At 36.4% G+C, this 27010-nt stretch overlaps 2 protein-coding genes across 2 annotated transcripts; both read right to left on the bottom strand.

Annotated features, from left to right (window-relative positions):
• Window positions 1–839: 839 nt before the first annotated feature.
• On the bottom strand, window positions 840–4422 carry LOC132187036 (NAC domain containing protein 2). Its single transcript, XM_059601188.2, has 6 exons — window positions 4073–4422; window positions 3695–3972; window positions 3367–3573; window positions 1868–2371; window positions 1658–1775; window positions 840–1471 (listed from the first exon to the last, which is right to left on the bottom strand). Exons 1-6 carry the CDS (start codon window positions 4236–4238, stop codon window positions 1047–1049), a joined length of 1698 nt encoding a protein of 565 aa, XP_059457171.2. The 5' UTR covers window positions 4239–4422; the 3' UTR covers window positions 840–1046.
• A 1322-nt stretch (window positions 4423–5744) lies between these two features.
• On the bottom strand, window positions 5745–17475 carry LOC132187037 (NAC domain containing protein 50). Its single transcript, XM_059601190.2, has 4 exons — window positions 17142–17475; window positions 16513–16796; window positions 15811–16125; window positions 5745–6538 (listed from the first exon to the last, which is right to left on the bottom strand). Exons 1-4 carry the CDS (start codon window positions 17344–17346, stop codon window positions 5915–5917), a joined length of 1428 nt encoding a protein of 475 aa, XP_059457173.2. The 5' UTR covers window positions 17347–17475; the 3' UTR covers window positions 5745–5914.
• Between the last annotated feature and the right edge of the window lie 9535 nt (window positions 17476–27010).

The following is a 27010-nucleotide window of genomic DNA, read 5'->3' as shown; positions in this document are numbered from 1 at the left end:
TTTAAAGGTTGTTTATAGGTTTACTCAAACGGTTTTGATATGTAATTAATTATGCTAATACATTATACATTTCAAATGAAGGAATAGTTCTTGCTCTTGAATTAATTATGCTAATACATTTCAAATTTCAAATACCGTGTTTATATATTTGGAAATAAAATCCTCTCAATTTCACTTAAAACAGAGATAAGTCATCTTATTATCAGGAATTTATTTTTTATATTATTTAACCGTATACATAACGTCACCTTGATGAAAATGTTACTACATTTAATCGAGCCCTTTTTTGAGGTGGCTTGGCTCAAAAAAAAAAAAATTGGTGTTGAAAGTTCTTTTACGCGTCCAACTCTGGGGGAAGTGAAATCATCTTATGTGAGGCTTATATGTATGAAAAAATAAAATTTTAAATCCTTTCAATTGGAAATATATATTGACAACGAGAATCATTAGCCAATCAAAACTAGAAAACATAGGATTGGCAGTCGGGATTTAGTATTTTATGATTAAACAATGAAGGACAGGAGTTTCCATTACGCCATTAGATAAGAATAGGAAAGCGTCATCACCATTTTTATTTTCTTATGGGTGAGGCCTCACTCTAGTAAACTACTCTCACGAGTCACGTCCGCGTAGATATCACGCCACATCCTCCACAATACAATTCTCCAAAACACTACAAAAAAAAAAAAAAAAAAAAAAAAAAAAAAAACAATTCTTCAAAAGTAAAAATAAAAAATACAATTAAACCCCTTGAGATTTAATAGTCCTATTAATATTTTCGGAGTTTACAATTTTTTTTAATCACATTGCATTAATCAAAAAAAAAAAAAAACTAGATGTCGTCAATAAAAGCTACAGCAAGTGTAAATGCGTTTCATTCATCCTCAAGAAATATGGGTCAATTCAACAGACAAAACCCTAAGCGCGTCTACAGCATTTACGAAGCAGTACAATGAGGACAAGAATGCAATCTGTGATCACACAAGCAAATAAATATCTACTTTCTACACAATCACCCTGTCAAAGATAATTTATCTTAATAATCTTTAATGGCATTTAATTTTGGCCTTGTAGATGCAGCTTGCCATTTTGAAGCTCAGAGAAAGAACTAAGACCCAAAAGAACATTAAGAAGAACCAGCCCCGTGAAACCACAGATGCTGTCTTGCCGGTGTCGAAGCCAGCCATTGGCAGCGAAGCGGCAGCATTCATGTCGCCTTGTGACAACGTGAATGGTAGGATGAGATTGACATCAACATTCTTGCCAAGCATCGGGTCCATTCCATTGCCAGTTAAAGTCATGTTTCTTATCCTGACCATACCAGCAATGACATGAACAGAGCTGGAAGACTGTGCTGCAGTGTTTAACCGAAGAGCTGCTTCTTTTGCAGGGAACTCTGAAGCAAATGCGGGAGGAGCAGGGATGCTGCCCAACATGTCACTGGCTTGTTTGATGAATGGATTCTTAATATCTGCACCATAAATCCAACATCCAAATAAGTGGGGAAAACAAGACAAAAGTGCATACAAGCCTCAGGGGATTATTGATTTAAGTATCTGCTTCAAATTTTCTCTCTTTACGTACACCACATAGAAATACCAAAAAATTAAGTTACTAGAGGAGTTGCAATACTCGGTCTAATTGAGATAAATTCTACCTGATTTATATATTATGCCCTCTGGCTTTTGCTTTGAAGATGATGCATCATTGCTGCCATGTGCCTCTGCCAGATGTAGACTTTCCGTGGACACTTGGTCAGTTCCTCCATTCTCAAGCTGTTATAGAGTAATAAAGTTCATGAAAAGCTGCAATGCAAAATCCCAAATCACAAGTGCAAGCGAGTCTATTTCAAAAGCAAAACTTTTACCTTCTGAGTGAGTGGTGGTTGATCAGAAACTGGATTTTCAGTCCCCATAATTTCAGAGGGATCAAAACACATATACTGCAAGTTGTCATCATCTGCATTGAAGAATGTCAGATATTCATCAAGCATGTCAAAACCTGCAGGATCTGCCTCCACGGGGTTTGAAAGATCATTAGATTCAAGGTATAATCCATCACCCAATGGATGATTATCAGTAGCATTCAAGTAGGGCTCATCAACCGAATAATTGAGTTTTGCAGAATCCATGCCATTGCTTGGTTCAACAAAATATTCATCTTTGACTAGTTTTGTATCCATCCCATATTGCTCTGGTATATGAACCAACTCCTGGTCATGACGTAACTCAGAAGTTTCACCAAAGCCTATGACAGGCTTTTGATAATCTTCAATGAACTCCCCATAATTCTCAACATGGTTGCTGGTATCCCCATAATAGAAGTTCAATGAAGGGGGAGTAGTTTCAAATGGAATGCTTATCTCAAGATCCTGGAAAAGTAAAACATGTTTCAAAAATTAAGAGAATTCAGGTTATCTGAATTAATCAAGAACAAAAAAAATTAGATAAGACAAGGAGAGAAAAGGTGCAATTAGTATGACACTGTATAGACATCCTAATACCACTATGATGCTCGACATACTTGCATTAAAGGTATATCCATCATCAGGTTGAAGTCATATACTTGTATTAAAACTCAAAACATAAGTCAACTCGAATAAAAATATTGCAACTTTTGGAGGGAGGTAAAAAACCCATTGTCACGACAATCTGGAACATAAAGCTAAAAGAAATTCTGACTGCAACTATTCTACCTTAGATACCAAAACAAAAACAAAATTAGATCAGTTTCCTAAAAGTAGATAGATATTTTACCATCTAGAGATTTCTCTTTTGATTCTAAGTAGATGCATTTTACCATCTAGAAATTTCTCTTTTAATTTGAAGTAGATGCATCAGCATTTTTTTCCAAAACTTTATAAACTCAGGACAGAAATCAATACAAACTTGAAGAAAATTTTAAAATATAATTTTCACAATCTTGGAGTTAACTTAAACAAAAGATACTCCAGGAGTTTGAGGACAAGATAATTTCTTCTACGGAAGTCTCATCCTTCGAAAAAGAAATTCCATTATTGGAGCTCATATAGAAATTTAGAACGTAGCTAAATCATCCAGAACTCCTCTCTTCATATTTTAAGACCCATTTCAAATAATGGGCACCATAAAAGGTTTGTCCTTATAGCTTTCCCTAAAAACAGCGAAGGGAGCTCCAAAACTCAGCATTCTCATTTTGCTCCTAACTTCACTTCGCACTCACTTTACACGCCTAACTAAAAGCTCCAACTAACTCCCTCGTCCCTATAATTTCTTATGACCAATATATTCAAATTTGACAGCAAATTAACTAGAATCATTAATTAATCACATCACACCGCACAACAATTCTTTTAAAAAGAATTCAAGAACCAAACAGAGCACAAACCTGGTCAAGGTCCGCTGTTTCAACATATGCATCATCACCAGTCACCACTTCATCAACCGCTTCGTCAACCGCAGCCTCTTCACCCGTTAAGAAAGCTGACACATCCTCCTCCTCCCATTCTTCCTCAATGAGTGGCGCCCCATACTGCTCACCATTCTTGGGCCCCGTCCCACTCTTCTGAAAAATCCTACACAGCACAAACGCATCCTGCTCCCAACCAAAACGACATTAATTCCGAAACCCATAATCAACAAGAGTCTCCAAAAACACAAATTAAACTCTTAAGAAAGAAACAACAACAAAAATCAGAGTTGAATCACAATCTTACTATAACAATTCCGGCTTTCTCCAATTCCTCGTCGACAAGGCGGTACTCATGCATGACCCAATTGGTACGAGCGCCCCGGGGGGCCCGGCCCTTGTGATAAACGAGGGTCTTTTTCATCCCCACGGTGCGCGAGTAGTGGTGCACCGCGCGATCCTTCCCAGTCGTCTTCCAATAGCCCATCTCTGTTGCCCGATTGGTCCTCGAACTATTCCCATACTTCCTGTCCAACGCACTGAAAAAATACCACTCCAAATCCCTGCTCTTCAGCTTGGATTTGCCTAATCCCAACCACAACCCGCGAAAGACAACAAAAACTCAGCCTTTAAGCCTAAATAATACACACACGTATAGCAATGTAGAAAATGAGAGAGGTTTTACTTGGGAGGTCCCAGGGCTCGCACTTGTAGATGTCAACAACGGAGATGGGGTCCAATCGGAAAGGCTTGCCGGCGATCTTACGCTTGAGGTAGAAGCGAACGAGTTCTTCATCTGTCGGGTGGAATCGGAACCCGGGAGCGAGTGATGTTGCAGAGTCACGGCCCATAGAATTCGAATCGTACTCGTCGATGTGGGGATTAGGATTAGGATTCAATTCCAACAGAAATGATCGATTAGGGTTAGGGTTTCAGACGATTGAAAGCAAGAGAGAGAGAGAGAGAGGGGAGAGAAGGAAGAGCCTTTCTTGCACAAGAAGTTCGGTAACATCTGAAGATGCAATTAACTCCCGAGACGAAAAAAGTATTTATAGCCTCGAGGTATTTCGGCGAAAGTGGTGTAGGAGGCTTTAGTGTTACCGCGCCAGTGATGGCATTAAATGTCACCCGCGGGGACACTAGCTTATGTGGACGCAGCGGGACCAGTCTTCTGGTTCTAGAATAATCCGCTACTGTGCAGGTGGGTGACGTAATCACATCCGTCAAGTAAGATTCTGAGGGAAAATGAGGTTTATCCGTTGTCCTGTTCTGCAACTGGATTTTGTTTGATTGAAAATCGTTCTCAGTTTTTAGACACATTGGATTGGACATTGTTTTCTTCCTCTATTTTAATTGATTTAACTAAGAACTTTGATATTTTTCTTCTCATATTTATAGGAAATAGATGAGCAATTTATTTGAGAGAAAGTAATTTATTGTGTTTGATAAACTCTCTTGGTGTAAATTGATGTGAAATAAAACGTTGACTTTTGTAAGAGAAAAGTGAAAAACGTAATTTTGAAAAGACGTTGATTTTGTTTTAAATAAATAAAAATAAGAGACGAGAAAAAGAGAAGGGGTTGTCGACTCTTCAAATGACGGAATTATTGTTGAGAAAGAAAATGAGTATATATAAGCTAGAGTTGGATGATAATCAGTACAATAATAAACTAGAGAAGATTATAGATGGAAATCAAATTGTTGAAAAAGTATGCAAACAAGTAGGTTTTGGTGTGTCAAAGAAAAGCTATAGACCTAGAGATGATGGGAAAGTTAAAGGTACTTCACCCTTGCATGTATTCTTTGAGGCATTATACTCCCCTTCATACTAAACCCTAAACACTTAAAAATAAAGAGCATTACACTCCCCACCAAAGATATCAATCAAACCCATGCCCGTACCTAATGCAAATGTCTTTGGTCGTATGGGTACATGTTAGGGGCAGCTCAATATTTGTGTTTGCTATAGTTGTGCAACTAGTAATAAAGGCTCATATTAAGAATGCAGATGATAAGTCCAATATTTTGTATTATGTACTGAGTTTACAAGTCATGTCAAGTCATAAGTATAATACTATATAAGTCAATCATAATATGATTCATTTAATTAAACAGGCGAATCCCTTAATCTCAACCTGTTAATTTTGTATTAAGTTCTTATTAAGTTTACGAATCATGTAAAAAATTAACAGTCCTGCTGTCAAACACTTTAAGCGGTTAAGAGCAAAAGTGATACATATCCAGTTCCTTTCTGTGAACCTTGGTTTAAGTTTTTTTTTTTTTTTTTTTTTTTTTTTGGGGGGGGAAAAAAAAAGGGAGGTATAAGGAATTTACCTAATTTTGATAACGAAGGATCAAAAGCCTAAAACGATACATCATTGACCAGTTTGATATTCTTACAACAAAGTTCAACATACTTAACCTAGAAACGAATACAATCTCAAATCAACAGATTTGAGAGAACAAGCTCCATCAAAGACAGGAGATTCATACAAGGCAAAGAACAAAAAAAGGGGCAAGATTACATTCACTCGACATCTTGGACACTCCTCTTCAAATCCTCATTTTCCTTGTTCCTCTTCAAATCCTCATTTTCCTTGTTCAGATGATCAATTCGAGACTGAAGAATAGTAATCATGGCTTGGGCACTCATCATTTCAAACTTCAAGGTCTCCCTCTCTACTGAAATTTTATGGATCTCACTTTGCAAATCTTTTATGAATTTCAAGCAGCTAGGAGGCAGAGGTGAATCAAGATTAGCAGAATCAAATGCAGGAGTAACTGAAAGACTATCTTTGGGTTCAATAGATTGTAATAGAGAATATTCCACCAGTGCAGAGAGAAAATTTCTTGTTTTTGCTGTGGTGGTGGAGGTTGTCGTCGTTGTCAATGTTGTTGCAGCGGTTGTCGTTGTAGATGAGCAATGATCCTGACTCGTCCTAGTTGAAGTCTCTGAAGCATTTGAATGGTTAGGGTTTACTTCTTGTGGACGCCTTCTTTTATATCTCATTAGTAGGGAGGGTCTTTGAAAAGCCATGCCCGGTGAAAGATAATCATCCATTCTCTCACTCTTGCAGACAACCGAAGCATTTTGAGTCTCTCTCAGAATTTCACTAGCTCTAAGAACAGCCTCGTTACTGGACGGAGTATCCTGAAATGAACAACCGAAATTGGAAAGTAATTATCAGATACAAGAAGGCTTCAGCATACGAGTATATGAGCTACATAATACACGGATAAAGGAATCAAAGATAATGACTACACACACATATATGTAAGAAGAGTAATCAACCAATATCTTTTTCTTTTGACAAGTAATTTTTTGTCTCCAAGAGGAGGGAAAAGAAGAGATTCGAACTAGTAATTTATACTTCATAAAGTGCGGTTCCTAGCCAATTGAACTACTCCTTGATAACAACAACTAATATTGATAATGGAATAAACAAATTAAGCAGATAACAACGTATCAAACGAATTAACTTTGCATGTAGACAACACAGACACATCCTGCTGTTTCAACCATAGTTCTTTAATCATGAGAACACATCAAGCATTGACTTTATGAGCATCAAACTCACGTCTCAAACACCATATGAAACTATCGAGTTAACTTGGAGAAAACATATTTCAGCTCTCCATAAATATAGACCTACCTTGTTCCATTTCTTACAATACTACCAACGCCTCCAACAATCCAAGATTTTATTTTAGGTTCTTGAAATAAACCATTGGTCTTCTGTCTTTCTCTTTAGGATAAGTAATATGCTAAAAAAAAAAAAACACCAAGGGTGCATAACACACTGGTAGTATACAAATGGGATCACCCAAAAAAATAAATAAATAAAGAGGAAAAAAAAAAAAATCTCGATGCCTAAATTTAAAGATATCAAGAAAATTCAAGAAAGAGCTTGACAAGAAGAATCAAGAATGGACTGACATTATTAAAATGCTCTCTCCCTCTCTAAGCTCACCCGTCTCTCTCCTCTGGATTGACTCTCCAAGGGCACGTTTGGTGAGAGTAAAGGGATATTTGTTTGGTTCTAACTCTTCTATAGAGAGGGGAGCAGAAAAGTTTCAAACTTTAGTTAGAGTAACTCTAACCATTCGAGGGTTGAGGTGCTTAAAGGCTGGGAGTTTCCCAATTAGGCAAAGGTTTCATGGTTATGGTTTATCAACAGGTAGAGTTTCTAGTAGGGAAGAGGAGTCATCCCAACCTAAGGCTTCTGTTTGTATTATCAGGTTTTGGAGTTCTTGGAGGGAGGAATCCATGAGAACAAGGTTAAGATGAAGGGGGGAGAAGAGAGAGTTAGAGAGCAAGGGCGCCAGGAAAAAGAAGACAGGGAGCTATGTTTGGGTGATTTTAATGTTATTCTTGATCAATCTGAAAAGCGCTGGGTGGTAGACCTTTTTCTAATTCCTCTAATGATGATGTGTTTCGATCTTTTATGGATCAATTTGGTACGACTTACCTTGGCTTCACTGGTAACCCTTTCGCCTGGTCCAACCATAGGCAAGGTAAAACACCCTATCAAGGAGAGACTTGACAGGGGCCTAGCCTCTAGTCAATGGATTCACCTCTTTCCTGCCTTCTTTCTGCTTCATATTCTTGCTCATGCCTCGGACCACAACCCCATCCTTTTAAGCACCTCCAACTTATGCTTACTCCCTGTCCAGTAAGCTTAAACTCACTAAATCTGCCCTCAAACTCTGGAACACTCACCACCTTGGCCACAACCATAAGACGATAGACACACTTCTCCTCAAAATTGATCAAGCCCAGAAAGCCCCTCACACTCCCCACTCTTTTCTCTATTGAACTCCATCTCAAGCAGCTCTATCAAGGAAGAGCTTCTCTGGATGAATGTCCAAGAAAACATGGGTAACCTGCAAGGATTAGAATACTAGATTCTTTCACACCTCCACCCTGATTATGCGGCACAATGTTGTTGATCTACTCAGGACTTCCTCTGGGTCTTGGATCTCTGATAGACCAGCCATAGGAAGTTGTTTGTGAACCACTTCCAAAACCTGTTCTCTTCCTCTGTTCCCCCCCCCCCCCCCCTTCCGAAGATCTTCTTAACCTCTTTGACAGCTCTGTCTCCCTTGAGGAGAATGAAGCTCTCAGGGCCATCCCCCCTGAACAAGAGATCTTCAAAGTCCTTTCCAGTCTTGGCTCCACTAAAGCCCCTGGCCCTGATGGGTTCACAACTCTCTTTTACAAATGTTGTCCTTCATAGCATTTGAGACTTCTTCAAGAGACACAATCTCTTAAAAGAAGAGAATCACACCTTCATAGCTCTTGTCCCCAAACAGCTTGGCCCATTCTTTTTTTTTTTTTTGAAAAATCAGCTTGGCCCATTCTATGTAAACCACTTCAGACCTATTAGCCTCTGCAACATCATTTATAAGATCATCTCCAAGATTCTAGCCAACCGGTTAAAGCCCTGCTCCATAACATCATCTCCCCCTTCCAGTCTGCTTTTTTTCCTACCAGAAATATTCAAGACAACTCTATTTTGGCCCGTGAACTCCTCCACTCCCTTAAATCCAAAAAAGGGAGAGGAGGCCTTATGGCTCTCAAAATAGACATCAAGAAAGCCTTTGATAGGATAGAATGGGAATTTCTCCTTGCCATTATGGCCAAGTTGGGGTTCCACCCCAGCTGGACAAATTGGGTCTGTATCTGCATCACTTTTACCTCCTCCATACTAATAAATGGCAGCCCCTTTGACCTCTCCCCTTTCCTTTTCATTCATAACACTGAATCCTCTCAAGGCTGTTTTTGAGGGAAGAATCCCTTGGCCTCCTCAAGGGTATCAAAATTGCCAGAAACTGCTCATAGCCCACCTCCTCTTTGCTGATGATCTTATGATTTTTGCAAAAGCTACCTCCTCTGAGGCTGCCACCAACAAAAACTGTTTGGACACTTCTTGCAACTGGTCTGTGCAAGCCATTGACACCAATAAATCCTCCATTCTCTTTAACAATAATACAACTCCCCCCCCCCCCCCCCCCCCCTCACCCGGCCCCAAAGCCCTAAATACCTGGGCCTCCCTATCCTTTTCCACAAGTCCAAAAAGGCTGCATTCCAAGATATCCTGGACAAGGTTTTGGGCAAAGGGGATGGCTGTGGAGGGAAAAAATCCTTTCACAAGCTAGGACTGTCCTCATCAAAGCAGTTGCTTCAGACATTCACTCTTATGCCAAGAGCACTTTCCTGCTTCCCTCCAACCTCGGCAACAAGCTCGACTAAATTTTCAAAGATTTCTGGTGGGGGTTTTGGAAAACCAGGAATCTTACTCTCAAGTCTTGGAGCTCAGTGTGTCTTCCCCGCCCTCAAGGTGCCCTAGGCTTTAGGCAAATGAGGAATGTGAATATGGCTCTCATTGCTAAGCTTGGCTGGAAAATCCTGTCAAATTTTGACTGTCTTCGGGTCAAACAGCTTCAAGATAAGTAGTTCAAACATGGTAGTTTTCTCTCCTCTCCTCCTACTAACTCTGTTGCTTGGCTTTGGATGGTATTTTGCAGACTAAGGCATTAATCTCTGCTGGAACTTATCATCTTGCTCGCCCCTCTTCCCATCTCCCCATCCGAACTACCCAAATGGATCCCAACCATCCCCTCCTTTAAACCCTCCCCAAAGTTTCCCAGAAACAATGACCTCCCCTCTCTTAGCATTTCTGATCCCATAAATCCCAACACCTTAGCCTAGAGCCCATCAACTCCCTTTTTGACCTTGCTAGTGCAAAGGAAATTCTGAAAATCCGCAAACCTCCAAACCCTTTCCTCTGGACCCCCTCCCACTAACTGCCTATCTTTGCAAAATCAACAACCAAACTTCCTCATCTTGGGAAGTTAGGAAGGTAATTGTGCAAACTTCTGCGCCCATAATGCAGCGCATTGGGCCGCAACTAGAAATCATTCCGGCAACATTCCCATCATACCCCACCCCCCCCCCCCCTCTTTAAGAAATGTCAAACTTAATTTCCTTCACTGACTTCTTTAGACCTCAAAAGCCCTCTTATTTCTTTCTAGGCAAAAGGTAATCTACATTTTCCCCACTCTTCTTGCACAAGCAACACCAATCTACCACTATGAGATTCCACTTCCTTAAGTTATCTTTAAAGCAGCCAACAAGGCAAAGAAAGCTTCTCAAGGCAACCTTATTTCGCCAAATACTCCTCCAAAGGAAAGGAGTACTGTCAGGGGGAGTTAGGACCTTATAAAATGATCTGAAGTCAACCAACCCTTTTTTGGAAGGGGTCCAATAGAGCTTGTCTTTCCTACCCCGTCTTAGACTAATGGAATACAACAAATTGAAGAACGAGGTGATGAAATCTACCTCTCAATCATGTGCCACTCTAATAAAATTAATGTTCTGCTATTAAGGGTCACTAGAAAGTTGCAAATGATCTACCACAAAAGCATCCTTAAAGCAAGCAATACTATATAACTCTGGAAAAACTACCTTAAGGGTCTGATCCTCACACCAAATGTTGTGCCAAAATCTAATCCTGAAACCATCACCCACCTCAAAACTAGTAAATCTAGATAACTCCCCCAACCCATTTTGATGTTTTTCTGGAGACCAACCTCATGCAACCAAATAACGTTATTAGAACTCTACCCGCCCTATGAGCTGCCATATTTGGAATCCACAACCACTCTCCACAAAGCATCTCTCTCATATGCATAGTGCCATAACTGTTTCCCTAAGAAGGCTCGGTTAAACAAAAGTAAATTTTAGACCCTCAACCCCCCTCAAAAATCAGAGAATAGACCTTGGTCCAACTTACCAAATGAAATATCACCACCAACACCACACCACAAGAATCAAAAGAAAGATCATCCAGATTAGGCCGCCAACTGAACTGTTTAGTATACAAATTATTATAGAACTGCACAATATTTTCACTAATCTCAAAATGATCTGTAGAAACAGCACCATTAACCATCAAAGATTCAGCAGAATTATTCCTTTTATTTGAGTTGGCTACTTGATAGAAAAACTGTGCCCTTGTCACCCTCTCTTAGCCACAACGCCCTCAATTTCTGTCTCCAACTCACCCCCTCCATAAGAGTAAACCTCTCCAAGTGACTGATAGATTTAGCCTTCTTCATTTTCTCCTTGTCACATGAAGCTCTCCTTTCTTCCAAAATATCAAAATCTTCTGATGCTCAGCTGCAGCATCTTCAAAGTTTTTTATTTTTATTTTTTATGAATGATTACTTTATCCATTAACAACTAAACAATTGCAACCACACAGCCGAACCAGCTGAGAACCAGACACTACACATAATATCCAACACCAACTACTCAACCAAAAGCCTTCCAACCCAGGCAAACAAAAACGCACCTGCATAACATCAAGCAAACAACCACCAGCAGAAGCTACTTAAACAAAATACAGAACCCAAACAAAACTACAAACAACATTTTAAACAACTGTCGATCAGAATAGCAGCTCCTCTGAAAGATTTCATTTGCAGCAAAGAAGCAAGTTTTCCTCATTCCTTTCGAACTTCCTCACTCCTAGGATTCTGGTACGCACCTCCAAGTAGATATTCCTCAAGATCTGCTCCTCTGTTTTTTGGTGACTTCCATGCTTAATTTCATTAGTTTTTCCAGAGATTATAGACAGTTTCACCCATAGCCAACCTGCATATATTAGCTAACAAGGATTTCTTGCGCCAAATAAACACTCCCAACCTCACCACACCATCCCAAACAATTGGAGGATTATCAATATTGTACCGGTACATAACATTCTTCCAGATTCTGGCATCTTCAAAGTTTTATTCTTTGCCTCAAATGATATGTACAAATCAGTTGATGTTAAAGCTTTAGCATCAACATCTGATTCTGCATTTAGTTGGGAGGAGAAACCTGTTCAATCAATAATAAAAAAATAAAAAAATAAAAAAGCAAATAAAGTAATCCTATAAGGGCATTGTTATTCAATGAATAACTACCAGATGAGGTAATCTGTGCAACATGCGGCAATAGGTATCTCAATTTTAAACCCAAAAAAAAAAAAGGAGATTAAGGAAACATTCTGAGAGAAACAACAGGTTGCTAGAGTCCCTACTTCATGGAGGAAGATGTAGATCATATAACCCATCCAAAAGAAGCTTTTTCTGTCTCTCTAAGTTGCTAAACACCTTCTTGTTCCATACTTTTAAATCAGTTTTCATAGCCTTTAGTTTGCAAGCCAAAATAAAATTCGGAGAACCTTGAAAGTGGTAAGAAGTCCACTATTGTTTCACCCTTTTCATGAAACCCTCTCATTTCAACCACATATTCTCAAAGTTAGAGTACCTTTTCCCTCCATGAAAGTTTCCGCAATCAAGATGAATGGAGAAATTATTTAAGCAAAGTCTTTGCAGCCACATCTGAGACACTTCAAGAAACTGGGTCTCCCAACCAGGGGAGACTAGAAATCCGTCTATTTTAGACCAAGAGATGGGTAATGATTGTTCACCACCTACAAGTGAAATATCTATGAGACCCTGGTAAACAATGAAATGTGAAAACTCCACCATAACTAGACAAAAAATGGGCTTCACCCAATCTCTCACTAGAAAAATGAGTGGCATTAAAATCTCCCCGATGCATCATGGCAAATCCCATCAACTACGCAAACCAGCCAACTTGCCCCATAAAAATCTTCCATCACAATCATAATTAGGACCATAAACCCCCACAAAAACCCATTTAAATTGATTTTCAACATTTCTGAAGGAACAAGCTATAGTAAACTCCCCCATACACTTTCTGATTTTTCCACCCACCCTCCTCTCCTACATAAGCAAAATCCCACCGAACACCCCTTTAGAATCTAAACAACACCAATCCACGTATTGAGGACTATGCACAAGATTGCAAGAGATGCTCCAATTTAGTTTTTTTTTTAAAAAAAAAAGTAATTGAAATATCATTAAAAACGCTCCAATTTAGTTTCTTGAAAACAAACATCCGCCTCCTTTCTCCAAGTAAATTATGAACCCTCAAGCACTTGTCCACCTTGTTCAGCCCTCTCATATTCCAAGATAACAACTTAGGTTTCATAAAGTACCGGAATAGCCCTCCCCTTCACTCTACCTCAGCTAGAACTTCCACCCTTAGAATCATAGTTAACAGAAGAAGCCAATCATTTTAATTCTTTTTCCCTTTATTCACTGATTTGGAATTGGAAGCCAACTTAATAAGCAAGCACCTACGGGAACTATCATAATGTAATACATAGGATATCCAATATAAACCCAATTTGCAAATAAGGTGTAAACATGCTTTACTAAATGTACTGCAACTCCACTCTCCATTTCTCGAGTTCAGCGATAACATATGAGCAAAAATATTGTGAGACAAAGATATCATATCTAAATTAGACCATTTAGTTAAACAAGCAAACAAAATACCTGAACTACTCACCTGGATCATGTCATTAGGTGCGTCACTTAACAGGTTCATTATAATATAGACAAGTCTCATTTGAGCGCTTTTTTTTTTTATAAGAAGTCTGACTTTAACACTTACAGCTAGCTGGTGTAAATTGGCTTGGTTTCACTTCCATGTTGTAAGAAAACGCATCTGAGGATTTCACAAACCAGCAAGCACATGATCTAGAAGTTAAAAACCAAATTTAACTGAAGACAAGTTTACAGTTTTACCTCATTAAACATTTGAGGTATACCCCTTTTAAACCATACTTTCCATATATTATTTTCAACTATTACTTAAATAATGTGCTTTACATCTTGTTTTTAAACAAGGTCTCCAAAGGTTGTACCATTTACCAGCCTCTTAACTGGTACAATCCAAGCACATGAACGCTGCCAACAAATTATCTTCACAAAAAATCTTGAATGCCCACCATTTATGTCTACTTAAGGAATCAAAAAGACCAGCATTGCATCTCAGAACTCTCAAAAGTCCTCTATCATGGATGTGAAGGCACTATGAACAACAAAATTAGACAGCCATATGCATCATATCTGAACCAAATTCGTTCTTAACATTCAACTTCTTTCCAAATCCCACCACTTTTTCCTCTCTAACAAGTTTTTCAAATTACTTCAAAATATAGTGCTCTATATCATGAAACTCAAAGAGATCCAAAATCCAACAGAAGTGTCCTCATGCTGCCTCTCAAAGAGCCTCTTGAAAGAACTCACCTCTAACTTCCCTCAGCACCTTCCTCAAGACCTCTATTATTATTTTATCAAAAATAAAACTAGATATTCTGTGCACATTTTCCATCCAATGAGAATTCTCCAGCTCTTAAAGCTCTTGCCTTCGCTTCCAGCTGATCGCCAACTCTACCAACCTATGAACTTACCTTGTAACATAGTTTGTCCTCCTTAGATCAGACACCCAGAATCCCTACTATTCCTCTCCAACACACAGATAATCTTCAGAAAAACCTCTATCCTCCTGTATTTTTTTCTCATTCACCTTCTAACTTTCCCTCGGAGCTTTTAACCACTTTGCAGATGTAAATATCCCAGAAGAAACTCCACCACCTTTCAGTTGAACCCATGAAAACATCAACCTCAGCCCACAGTCTCAGAACAAGTTTTCTCTTGGGAAAGATGCGCTCAATCCATTGCTTGTTGCTCCAACTTAGGAGTAGGGTGAAACTCCAGCGCCTTTCAGTTGAACACATGAAAACATCAACCTCAGCCCACATAGTCTCAGAACAAGTTTTCTCCAATGCCTATTAAGCCATAATCCTAGCAGGAAAGAAGCAGTATCACAGATATACTGGACAATAAAGATTATATGCATCCAATTAGGCATTACACCATTTGACCAATGTAATGCGAAGAAGCACCGTGACAAGTGACCCTCCCTCTTAAATAATTTTAAGGAAAATGACAAAACAGCATGATTTCCAATCTCACAATGTTGTTTCCAATTTGTAACCAAATCTTTAACACACAAAAGATAGCAAATGGAGAAAAATAAGAAGAAGCTTCTTGTGTCTCCCATCAATTTAGCTAAGCTAGAATAATGACCAGGATGGGAAAAATTTGTAAGTGATTCATCAATTCAGTCAACACAACCAATCAAGAAATTAAAACTCTTATTGTTAAGCATGTGAAACACATCTTGTTTGGGTGATTATCAGAAAGAGGTACTTATACCTCATTTAATCAATTGAAGTACAGGAAGAAACCTTAGAAATAATAAACCATCCAATATGCCTAAAAACTGAGGATATTAATTGCTTTTCCCCCAACGCAATTCAATAAAAATCTTGGTATGCAGTTGACCACCTGTTTGGCTGCCTGCATGTTACTCATGCTGTTATCACTCAATATTTTTGCAACTATAATGTGACACATTTCAGCATCTATAATTCAAAACTTCAACAAAGAAATTGGTAAACAAATAAAAGAACCATATCAGAAAAAGCAAACCTGCTCAATATTATTCCCTTCAACAAATGAATCCTGACGGTTCTCGACACATTCGCCACAAATATTCTCGACATATGGACAATGGCCATTCTGTTCAACAAATGCACCATGGCTGGCTTCTTTAGCACATGCATCATGGCCAGTGTCTTCATCGCATGCATCATGACCAGCTACCACTTCATTCCCAGCGTCTTCCCCCATAAACAAAGTTGGTGCACCATCATCCCATTCCTCCTCAATAAAAGGTGCATATCGGTGGCTATTCGGTGGTCCTATATTATTCTTATGAAATACTCTACACAGCACATACGCATCCTTCTCCACCCAAACAAGAACTCAAAACATACGTTAGAATTAAAGCCGTAACCATAATAATGATGATAATAATAATATCAATATGTTTCCAATTAGCAAAACAAAACAAAACACTTTCTAGTCACTGAGAAAAATGTAGGAAATGAACAACTTTGAACTTCCAAATTGAGATTATCACTTCTTGGGGAACCAAAATTAACTAGCTCTTCCAGTTTACTAACATCAACTAAATGTCCCAAGAGTTGTGAGTTTTTCATACAGTCAAGCCAAACCGCATAATCCATAAATGTTCCAAATCCCCATTTCATAAAATTTTTTCCAGCAACTAAACAAAGGCATAAAAATACATAAAACCATTAACCACAATTTTTCCACAGCCTTTCTTACCTGTGTGACTCCCATCCGAGCTTTCTCCAATTCTTCATCAACAAGCCTGTACTCATGCATGACCCAATTGGTTCTTACCCCATCCGGGGCTCGCCCACTATGAAAAACCAACGTTTTCTTCAGCCCCACTGTCCTAGATTCGTGGCGGACGTGCCGGTCGTTCCCGGTCGCCTTCCAGTACCCTTTGTTTGTAGCCCTGTTCATTCTCGCCCCATTGCCATACTTCTTGTCCAATGCACTAAAAAAGTACCACTCTTGGTCCCTGGTCTTCAACCCCGACTTATCTAAACACCCATTTTAAAAAATTAAACAAAAAGCATCAAATAAAAGCCCATTGAAGGGGAAAAAAGTTGCAGCCTAGAAAAATATAAACAACAATTACAACCAAACCAAAGATACAACCACTGACAACCCGTCAAAAGATTATCAATACCCAAAGAAGAAAACACATCAACGTAAAGGAAAAGGAGCACCAATAACATGTAAACGAGAAAAACCCATGAACAAAAACCACGATTTAAAAACCAATAGATAGCTTCCCAGTAAGGAAATGACCATATTATACACGTACATACCATTTGGTGAATATATTTACAAGTAAATCAGGAGATAAAGAGAGAAGGGGTTACCTGCGAGGTCCCAAGGCTCGCTTTTGTAGATGTCGACCTCAGAGATGGCATTGATTCGGAAGGGTTTGCCGCAGACCTTGCGCTTAAGGTAGTATATGACCAACTCCTCGTCTGTGGGGTGGAACCTGAACCCAGGTGCCAGCGCCGTCGGCGCTGTTGCTGCTGGCGCTGGCACAGCCGGCGTGTCACGGCCCATTGCAGACATTTTCTGTTGGAAGCGGAGGCTAGGGTTTTGGGGACTTGGGAGGGATGAGAAGATGGGGCTTTCGCCTTTGAGTAAGGCTGAAGGAACAACGAAGGGGTACCTTCGATTACAAGGCACAATTGCGATTTTCCTTTGGTGGTTTTTTTTCTTTTTTCTTTTTTTTTTTCCTTTTCTTTTTTGGGGGGTTTTTTGTCTGTTGTGTTTTAAATTTCTGGACGTTTTGAGCCTTTGAAATGCTTAAATTTGGAAATTTTTTTTTTTTTTTTTTGTTATTAAAGAAAATGTAAGCAAGCTAGCAACTTTCAAGATGAAAAACAAAAATTGATAAGAGAGATATGGTAAGAAAATTATGTTGGTTTTTGTTTAAGAAAACAATTTACTTTTAAATGATTTATTTGAAAACGATCCTGATAGCAAAGCCGATGCGATGATCGGCAAGATGCCCTATCTCTTACTAAATATTTTATGAGTATAAATCCGCGTTGTTTGTTAAAATTTTATTTTACCAAAAAAAAAAAAAAAAGGAAGCCATTTTTAAGAGCATTCTCAAACGATTACAAAATCATTTTGAAAATATATGATTACGATTTCGATTACTTTTTTAAATGGGTTTGTATATGTGTTAAATTTCTTGTTTTTCAAAGATAAAAATATCTTATAACAAACGACTTTCATGTTTGTTAGCTAGTAAAAGTAGTATTTACTTTTCACGTGTTATGAGACACATTATTATTTGTAAAATTAAGAAAAACATTTTTTAAATGCGGACTTTTAAAATGATTATTTCATCAAAGTTGTTTAAGTTACATAAAGTAATATTTACCGCTCTTAATCACGGTACATGACATGATCGGAAAATAATTGGGAGTGTTTTTAAACACAAGTTAAATAAAAATGGTATACTCAAAAACTGACACATTTAGATATTTTTTATGCAGACCATTTCTAAAAGAGGAGGGACCGCTGATGAATGCATGAGATAATGGGGAGAGAAGATTTTTTTTTTTTTTTTTTTAACTTTTATGAACTTTTGTTAAAAAGTAAAAAGTAAAAAAGAGAAGGGGTTTTGTTATGTTTAGCATAGAAAGGCCGTATACTTTGTTTTCATGGTTGTTTTTCACAGCCTGAGAGGGACAGTGAGAGCCATGCCGGATCTCCATGCGGGTCTGACGTCGGATCGAATATATTCGAGCCTATAGCGTGTGGACAGTGCAGATTCCAGAAAAGAAAACAGAGATGGAAATTAATATTACTGCTAAATTAATAGGAGTGTGGAAATATATATATATGTAGAGGATGATGAATAATAATCCAGAAAAGCAGTAGAAAGAAGTGTCTGGAACAGAAAGGCAGCATTTATGTGCGGATCCCAGACGATATCAAAGAATAAACAACACGTTATCTATCGGAGTCTTCACCCCTACGGCAAGTTGTTAATACGTGGACCAACAGAATTATGATTTTGCTAATTCACTAATTAATTAAAGCTTTCATGACCATGGTTTTCTTTTTTCTTTTTTCTTTTAAAAAAATAAATATATATTTTATTATAAGTAAGACAATAACAGGAAAAAACTACATAGGTGGATCATGATCATTTTCACTATCAAGCTAAATATCAAGAGGGGAAGAAAGGGATGGGAATGTTTTATTAAGAAGAGAAAAATAGTGACCCGTAATTAATGCGTGCGATCGATTTAGAGTTTATTTGAAATTTCGTTAAGAAAAATGGACTTACCATATTATTTATTGAGAATAATCTATTAAATTTTTTTGTATTTTTTGACATGTCCACACGAGGGAGAATTCGAACTAGTGACTTCCGCTTTATGAGGTGTAAATGTAATCTCCAACCGATTGAGCTACCCCTTGACAACATATTAAAACGACTTAAACACAACAATTTGATTAGTTAGTCACAAGTATCCCTAAAAGGTAATTCAATCGGTTGTGACCACGTCTAATGAAGCGAAGGTCACTAGTTCGAATCCTCATTTTCCCTCTTGTGTGGACATGTCAGGAAAAAAAAAAGTTAAAATAATGATTTTAAATTTTTAAAAATTTAATATAAATGTTTATTATATTAAAATACCTCATTGGGCCTCGATTTTCATGGACTCCTCCTACGTCTAAGTATTTATGGCTGGTCAATTAATTAAGAGCCTTATGTGACTCCATAAACGAATGAAATTTTAGCTCACCTGAAAACAACAAAAAGTAAATGCAATACTTTTCACAGGTCATATATATATATATATATATATATGTGTGTGTGTGTGTGTGTTTTGTTTTATTTTTCAAAAAAAATAATAATGATAATACTTATATATATACTCCTTATTAAGCAAGAAAAGAAAAGCAAAAAGAGAAGTTTGTCTCATATCTTTCGGTACAATAATGGCAATTTACGACGAAGAAGTTGACCGTTATGAAAGGATCGGCAATATCGTTATCATGGGAATCTCCGGCCCTCTTGACAATTGCAGTGACCCTCCAAAGGCAAGAAACCAATGTAGTAGCTTTTAACGCTTTATATCAAAGTCTGATCACTTCTTTTCTAGGTTTGTTTGGCAAATTTTTTCGGAATATGTTTTTTATTTTATTTTTTTAGTTATGATATAAAAATAAAAGTAATATTGGGTTTTGATTTATTTGTTAATACTTACCAAATGAGAGTTTTATTATTAATTTTGTATTTAAATAATAATAATAAGTAATTAATTAATGTAATATAAAAATAAAAGTGTATATAAATTTGTGGACGAATTCCCTCCGTGACTGCGAAAAGTTTGAAAACAGGCAGAAATGGTCAAACGAGAGACAAAAGCATGTCCCCACTTTTAGGTGTCAGTGGTCGCACGTGTCACAATCCTTCACCATGCATGGAGACTACGTGGCCTGACCTATCGTTTCTTTATTATAGACTTTCCGTTTTGTTTGATTTATTATTAATTAATGTCAGAATCTTACAATAATGTTCATTTTTAAAAGTTGATGGACATTATTTAATAATAGTTTTTTTATTTTTTTAAAAATGGTACCTGTTTTATTTATTTTTTAATTTGATAAACTTTTTTGTGAAAAAAAAAACAATGTTATAGACGGCGGGACCCATGCCCAGCATGTTAGATTCTGCCATTCTGGTGTTTTTTTCACTTTCCAAAGAAAGTGCAACACTGGACTTTGACCAAAAAAATTGGACTACTACTTGTGAGCAGGCATGCATATATTTGGACATGTATACATAAATATGAAATTGAGAAATGCGGGGACAGTTTTTTTTTTTTTTTAAGAAGTGCATAGGATTTGTTTAAATAATAATAAGTAGGGATTGATGTGATATAAAAAAATAAAAATATTAGAGAATTTTAAAAAAAAAATAAATAAATAATTGGATTGTTTGTCAAATCGGTGAATCTAAGTATAGCAATGATGATGAATCTACCAACCACATTTATAAATGGTTTACATGCTACTGACAGAAAAGTGAACAAATTGAAATTAGATATAATTTTTTATTTTTGCCAAGTTTGGAACATCAAAATTTTATTAAATTGATGTTTGTTTATAAATAATTAAGTACTTTAAAAATAAATATTATTTTATTACGTTATTTTGGAAAAAAATTTATCCCATAAGTTAACCAGATTTGTTTTTAATCCAAACAATTAACAAACAATCTAAAACTCAAAATACTCACAAAATATTAAAATTATTTTTACATTCATGTCACATCAAAACATTATTTCAACAAAAAAAAAAAAATTATCTTAAACATATTAACAAACGGAGTACAAAACTATCAATGATGGTAGTTCAATGGCCCAAATAAATTCTCAAGTAGTTAGCATTGGATTCTCATTGATGTCATGATAGGACTGAGTCAAGCTATGATTTAGTTGGACTTGATGTTGTTCCCACCGTCTAAGTTCTTCCAATTCGGCTCTCAGTGAGTAGGTACTACTATAGTTATACCTCTATAAGATAACCATAATTGATCTTCTCGGCCTACCATTTTTTTATTAGAAAAAAAAAAAAAAAAAACAAAAAAAACAAACAGAGTACATGGTGATCCAAACTTGCAATTGCATTAGTCTAGTTTTCGGATTTTTTTATTTTATTTTATTTTATTGTTTGAATGTAAACACTCCGCCTTAGTGGATTGAGACATTAGGCTCCATTTATTTTGCTGTAAAATGCTTTTCGCCATAAGATATTTTCAACAAAAAATATTTTTCTGAAAAACATTTTACGGCGTTTGGCACGTACGAAAAATTACAATATATATATATATATATATATTCATTAAATCATATTAAACTCTAAATTATGAAAATGCCATGACCAAGTCTTAGAGGTGTCCTAACTGAATCCCGCAAAGACCCCACTGCAACTCACTCAGGACTTGCTCAGACCCCGCCTATCGGGACCCCGTCGAGATCAACTCGGGACCCTGGCAGGACCCCCCCAAGACTCGACAGGGACATTTTCGTAATTTAGTGTTTAATATGATTTTGCATACACACCAAATACCGAAAAATGTTTTATGCTGAAAATGTTTTCCAGGAAAATGTTTTATGCTAAAAACATTTTCCGACATCGAGGACACACCTTTTTTTCGTACATGCCAAATATCGAAAACTGTTTAATAAGTAATCATTTTCAAGGAAAATGTTTTCCGCCAAAAATATTGTCTAACGTCGGGTTCCCATCAAGTCTCGGCATGGTCCTGGGCGAGTCCCATCGAGGTCCTGGGCAGGTCTAGTCGGGTCTTGGGCAGGTCTCTAATAGGTTTGATCAGGTTCCGGGCAAGTCCCCAGTGGGGTCCTGGATGAGTACTGGTCAAGTCCCGGTCAAGTCCCGGCGGGGTCCTGGGCGGGTCTTGGTAGGGTTTGTCGATTTGAGAATGAGATGCTCAAAATCAAAAAATAGTTTATGATTTTTAAAATCGTAAACTATTTTCTGAAAATTAAAGAAGAATTTTCGGTCAAAGAAAAAATATTTTTTGTTTACTATTATTTTACGTTGCACTAAATATCAAAAAATACGAAAAATATTTTTCCTAAATCATTTTGCGACGAAACGAACCGAGTCTAAATGATTGAATTTGAACACCTAGCATAAAAAAGGGTATTAAATATTAATCATAAAATAAAACAAATAGGAAACATGGAGATGGTATTGGTGAACACTTGTTTAGGTGGTGTAGGTGGCAGGTGTAGTTGCGTGCTGGTTGCATGGTGAACACTCGATCAGCTCTGGCACTGCCAGTACCGTGCTTTGCCAACATACCTTCGCTCCTCGCCCATTCAAGGCGCGTGCGCTATACACTCTTCTTTTTCTTTTTTCTTTTTTTAAATATATGTTCAATAATTATTTTATAATGTTGATTTAACAATTAAATTATGGTTAAGATAAAAAATATAATTTATAATATTACTGAATAAATACATATATTATTATCATAATATGGTGTTCGAGGTGTTTTGTCAATTAATTCGGCACATGATTCTTTTTATCTTATATATATCAAATTTGGAGACTAATTGCCTATTCGGCCTACATTTTTTATTTTATTTTTAAATATTTTTACAACTTACTACTACTACGTGTTAGCAACTAATTAGAATCCTATTAACAATTGAAAAAAAATAAATTTAATATCTTACAATTATACACTAAAACGTGTTTACGTATTTTAAAGAAATGTGTTTTACTATTAATAAAATAATAAATATTTATTATTTTATTAATAATGTGATATGTGACAAAACAATAATCATTAGAAGAAAAATAAATAACTTAAATTCAAAATTTTAAAAAATAAAATTTTTTAAGAATTTTAGTAGATCTTGGCCTTATTATTATTATATGGGATTTGTAAATTTAACCCAGAAATTTAAAGCCGAACTATTTGAAATTTGGTAGTAATTATTAGTCGTCGGAGTTGGTGGCAGTGGTAGTGATAGTGGTACATCTCAGGAATATCCACAAATCACACTCCAAAAACAGTTTCTCCCATTTCTCTCTCTTTTTTGTTTATGGTGATACTTTTAAGGAGCCCAATTCCCAATCTTCCTAAATGCAAAAGTTGTCTTATCTCATCAAAGGTTCGGCTCTTTTGAGAGTCATGCTCTTCTTTATTTGGGCAAAGTTCATATATCCCTAAAATTATTATTCAATTGATAATATTTTTTTAAATTTTTAATTTTGATAATGTCTCTTCCAAACTACTAAAATATTATCAATGTCCTTTCAAGACTAGCAATAAGACAAAAATGCCCTTATACATTTCTCAATAAGACAAAAATAACCCTATAAATTTTTTTTAAAAAAATGATTTTTAAAAAAAACAAAAAATTTTAATTTAAAAAAAATTAATTTTTTTTTAAAACGGAAATTTTTTTATTATTTTTTTATTTAGTTTTAAAAAACAAAAAATTTCATTTTATTAAACAAAAATTTTATTTTTTTTAAACGTAAATTTTTATTTAAATAAAATTATAAAACAAAAATAAAAATAAAAATTTTTAAAAAAAAAAACGAAAATTTTCAATTTTTATATATAAAAAAAAATCGATTTTTTTTTTTATAAAATTGATTTTTTTAAAAAAAAAAATTAAAAAAAATTAGCCAACGTTTGGATTTTTTTTTTTTTTTTTTGGTTAGTTTTAGGTTTTTTTGGAAGTTTTAGTTTTTTTTTTTTTTTTTTTTTAATTTTACTAAGGGTAATTTCGTCATTGGGGGAAAGATTGACAATTTTTGGTAGTTTGGAGGGGACATTGTCACAATTGAAAGTTTTGAGAGAACATTGTTAATTGAGTGGTAGTTTGAGGGGGTTATTGTTGCATTATGGGCTAATTTATTGACTTTTGTTTAAGTTATAGAGGCCTGAATAATTTATAGTTTTTTGGGACCATTTATGCGTTCATTGCCTGTTTGATTGTTTCAGTTTCACTTTTTTCATTAGCACTGTCTTTTACGATTGAGTTTATTGTTAAGGCGCTCACCTCTTGGTTTTGTGTTATGTTATAATCTGTTTATTATGTCATGAAAGTGCAATATTTACACCCAAAAAAAAAAAAAATGCAAAAGTTGAGGCACTTGGCAATAGTTTGTCAAATTGAGTCGGATCCAAACTAAACATTTATTTTCAGCTCTTTTTTTTTTTTTTTTTTTTTTTTTTTTATAAAAAAAAAAACCGTTTATTTTAAATAGTTGGTCGGATTGAGTTCATACAATTTTATTAATCCCAGTTATTTATTTTAATTATTTTTAAAAGAGCGGATATGGTAATTAGCCCCCCCATAATTAGTTTGTGACTGATTGACCACCGAAAACAAAAATATTTAGGCGATAGTCAACCACTTTCATGCTAGTTATAGAGGGGAGAGGCTTACATGCGGTCCAACAAAACTACTGCAATCTGCGGTAGTTTGGTTGGAAGGTTGTGATCTTCCAAGAGGATTTTAATCCCAAAACGGCAGTAGGTCATGATTTTTTTTTAAAAAAAAATTGACGGCAAGAAGGATGCTTGTTAACTCCCATCCAAACGTCCTTTCTCCTTCTTATTTTCTTCCCAAAACTTCTCTCCACTCTCCACTAGTATTCCCCCCGGAGCGCTATGGTTAGAAAAACCCAAAATCAATGTCGGCAGCCCTGAAACGTGGGAAAACTTGAAGCTACTAAAGACTCCCAAAGCTATGACCTCAGACCCTATGTTTCAAGCTACAGAGGTAGTTCATGACTCTCCCGACTCAAAATGAAATCACAACCATAAAATGGCCCAAAAACATAAAATTCGCAATGCACATCATCTAATTAGAGAGCAGAAAAATGTAGAAAATAATCAACATTTATTTTCTGCAGCTATATTAAGTGCTTTGTCATTCTTGGCACTTTCCTCCTCTGCAGATTTGAAAGCCCCTACAGCTCCGGTAGCTACTACAGCCAATTGAGCACCGTGGCCAGACTGCCGTGATCACTAATCACACCGGGTGCATCGCCACTCTTCTGGGCAGAGGCGGCGACTCCATTTTTGGGTAGAGAAGTTGCGCCACAAACCCTAAAAAATATCAAGTCTATCGATTTTGGGTTTTTCTACCCATAGCAACAGCCGGATTTGAAGCATAAGAGAGGTCACACCGTCGTTTCAGGGCTGCCGGCGTCGACAAGCATCGAGAGACTGGAGATTTTGTCGATTTTGGGTTTTTCTACCCATAGCCCACCAGAGGGGAATACTGGCGAGGATCTGAAATATTTGTGGAATGTGGTTTTTTGAAAAAGAGAACAGAGAGAGAAGTCTTGGAGAAGAGAGAAGACGTTTGGATGGGAGTTAACGAAGCATCCCTTCCCGCCGTCAATTTTTTTAAAAAGAAATCATGACCTACTGTCGTTTTGGGGTTAAAATCTCCTTGGAAGATCTCAACCTTCTAACCAAACTACCGCAGGTTGCAGTAGTTTTGTTGGACCGCATGTAAGCCTCTCCCGTTATGGAGAGTGAGCCGACCCCCTCTCTCTCTGTCTCTCTCTCTCGTAATTAGCTCGCCCCAATCACTCCTTGGAAGAATGAGAGGGTGGCCGTCGACCCACTCCAACTATCATGTAGAGTGACCGGTCGACAATTTCATAAAACCTCTAGTTTTATTTATTTTTGGCTGATCACCAACTTAGGGGGTAAGAGGTGGTTAATTCTCTCTTAATGTTTTTGTTTTTAACATAAAATTCTAATAAAGATGTAATATTGCAAAGTTATAAAATAACGTCGATCCAACATTACAACCTTTTAGCTCTACGGGTGCGATTGCAAAAGTCCCAAAACATGAGTAATCCTTTTAATTTTTAGTCCCTATGTGGTTCAATCAAAACCATTCCTTCTGAATGAATGGGTTGAATTGAATGAATTGCTAGGCTTTCAGGCTTTGTCCAGACCCAAAAAAAAAATCTCACGCTATTTCTCTAAAAATCAACTTCAACATTCTTACTTTTTACATCACATCAATCACTTTTTATTATTATTCAAATAAAAAATATTTCAAAACAATTTTTTTTTTTTTTTCATATAAAACATTCTTACTTTTTTTCTCATATCAATCAAATCTGCTACAGTTTCAAGCAACTTTATTTTTCAAGTCCTTTGCCAAACGCACCTTGAGATTCCTTAGAATTGTAGAAATGTCAAACCATAGTTTGTCATGCAATTAATCCTAAAGAGAAAAAAGAAACAATGCCCAAAAAAAAAAAAAAAGAAAAGTCATTATCTAAACAATGATCAATTTTCAAGCCAGTTAGTGCATGTATAATGCAAGTGGCACTAGTTGTAACATGTAGTGCTAAGGTAATGATGTTGTACTACAACTAAGAAATGATAATCATACAACCACTGACTATGATATTACTTTTTTTTATTCCCTTTTTTTAGTGATGAAAATGGAAGACAGAGAGAGATTAAAAAAAATCTAAGCCAAAAAAAAAAAAAAAAAAAAAAAACCCTTTTTGGATGAGATTTATTTGTCCAATTTAGTAATATACAAAACCGTTTTGTGCTTTAATTAATTAACAATGGCAATTTTGTTGTCTGAGCTGTGTGATATCTGGAAGCATCAAATCCAAATTCATATTGTGATCTTGATAATACCTGTTTAAGCTCATCATCTAATCTTCT

The sequence above is a fragment of the Corylus avellana genome, chromosome 6, assembly GCF_965113065.1.
Source record: "Corylus avellana chromosome 6, dhCorAvel1.hap1.2, whole genome shotgun sequence".
NCBI classification, from domain to species: Eukaryota; Viridiplantae; Streptophyta; class Magnoliopsida; order Fagales; family Betulaceae; genus Corylus; species Corylus avellana.
Note: the sequence above shows the minus strand (reverse complement) of the source record. Positions and strands in the feature narration are given on the sequence as shown.

What these genes read in the sequence shown, in the direction of transcription:
- LOC132187036 (XM_059601188.2), bottom strand. Translation starts at nt 4,238, where the DNA reads ATGGGCCGTGACTCTGCAACATCACTCGCTCCCGGGTTCCGATTCCAC. An exon ending in CGAGCCCTGGGACCTCCCAA is followed by an intron (nt 3,973 to 4,072) that starts GTAAAACCTCTC and finishes GGTTGGGATTAG; the next exon opens with GCAAATCCAAGCTGAAGAGC. An exon ending in AGAAAGCCGGAATTGTTATA is followed by an intron (nt 3,574 to 3,694) that starts GTAAGATTGTGA and finishes GGTTGGGAGCAG; the next exon opens with GATGCGTTTGTGCTGTGTAG.
- LOC132187037 (XM_059601190.2), bottom strand. Translation starts at nt 17,346, where the DNA reads ATGTCTGCAATGGGCCGTGACACGCCGGCTGTGCCAGCGCCAGCAGCA. An exon ending in CTCGGATGGGAGTCACACAG is followed by an intron (nt 16,126 to 16,512) that starts GTAAGAAAGGCT and finishes TGGGTGGAGAAG; the next exon opens with GATGCGTATGTGCTGTGTAG. An exon ending in AAGGGAATAATATTGAGCAG is followed by an intron (nt 6,539 to 15,810) that starts GTTTGCTTTTTC and finishes TGTTCATTTCAG; the next exon opens with GATACTCCGTCCAGTAACGA.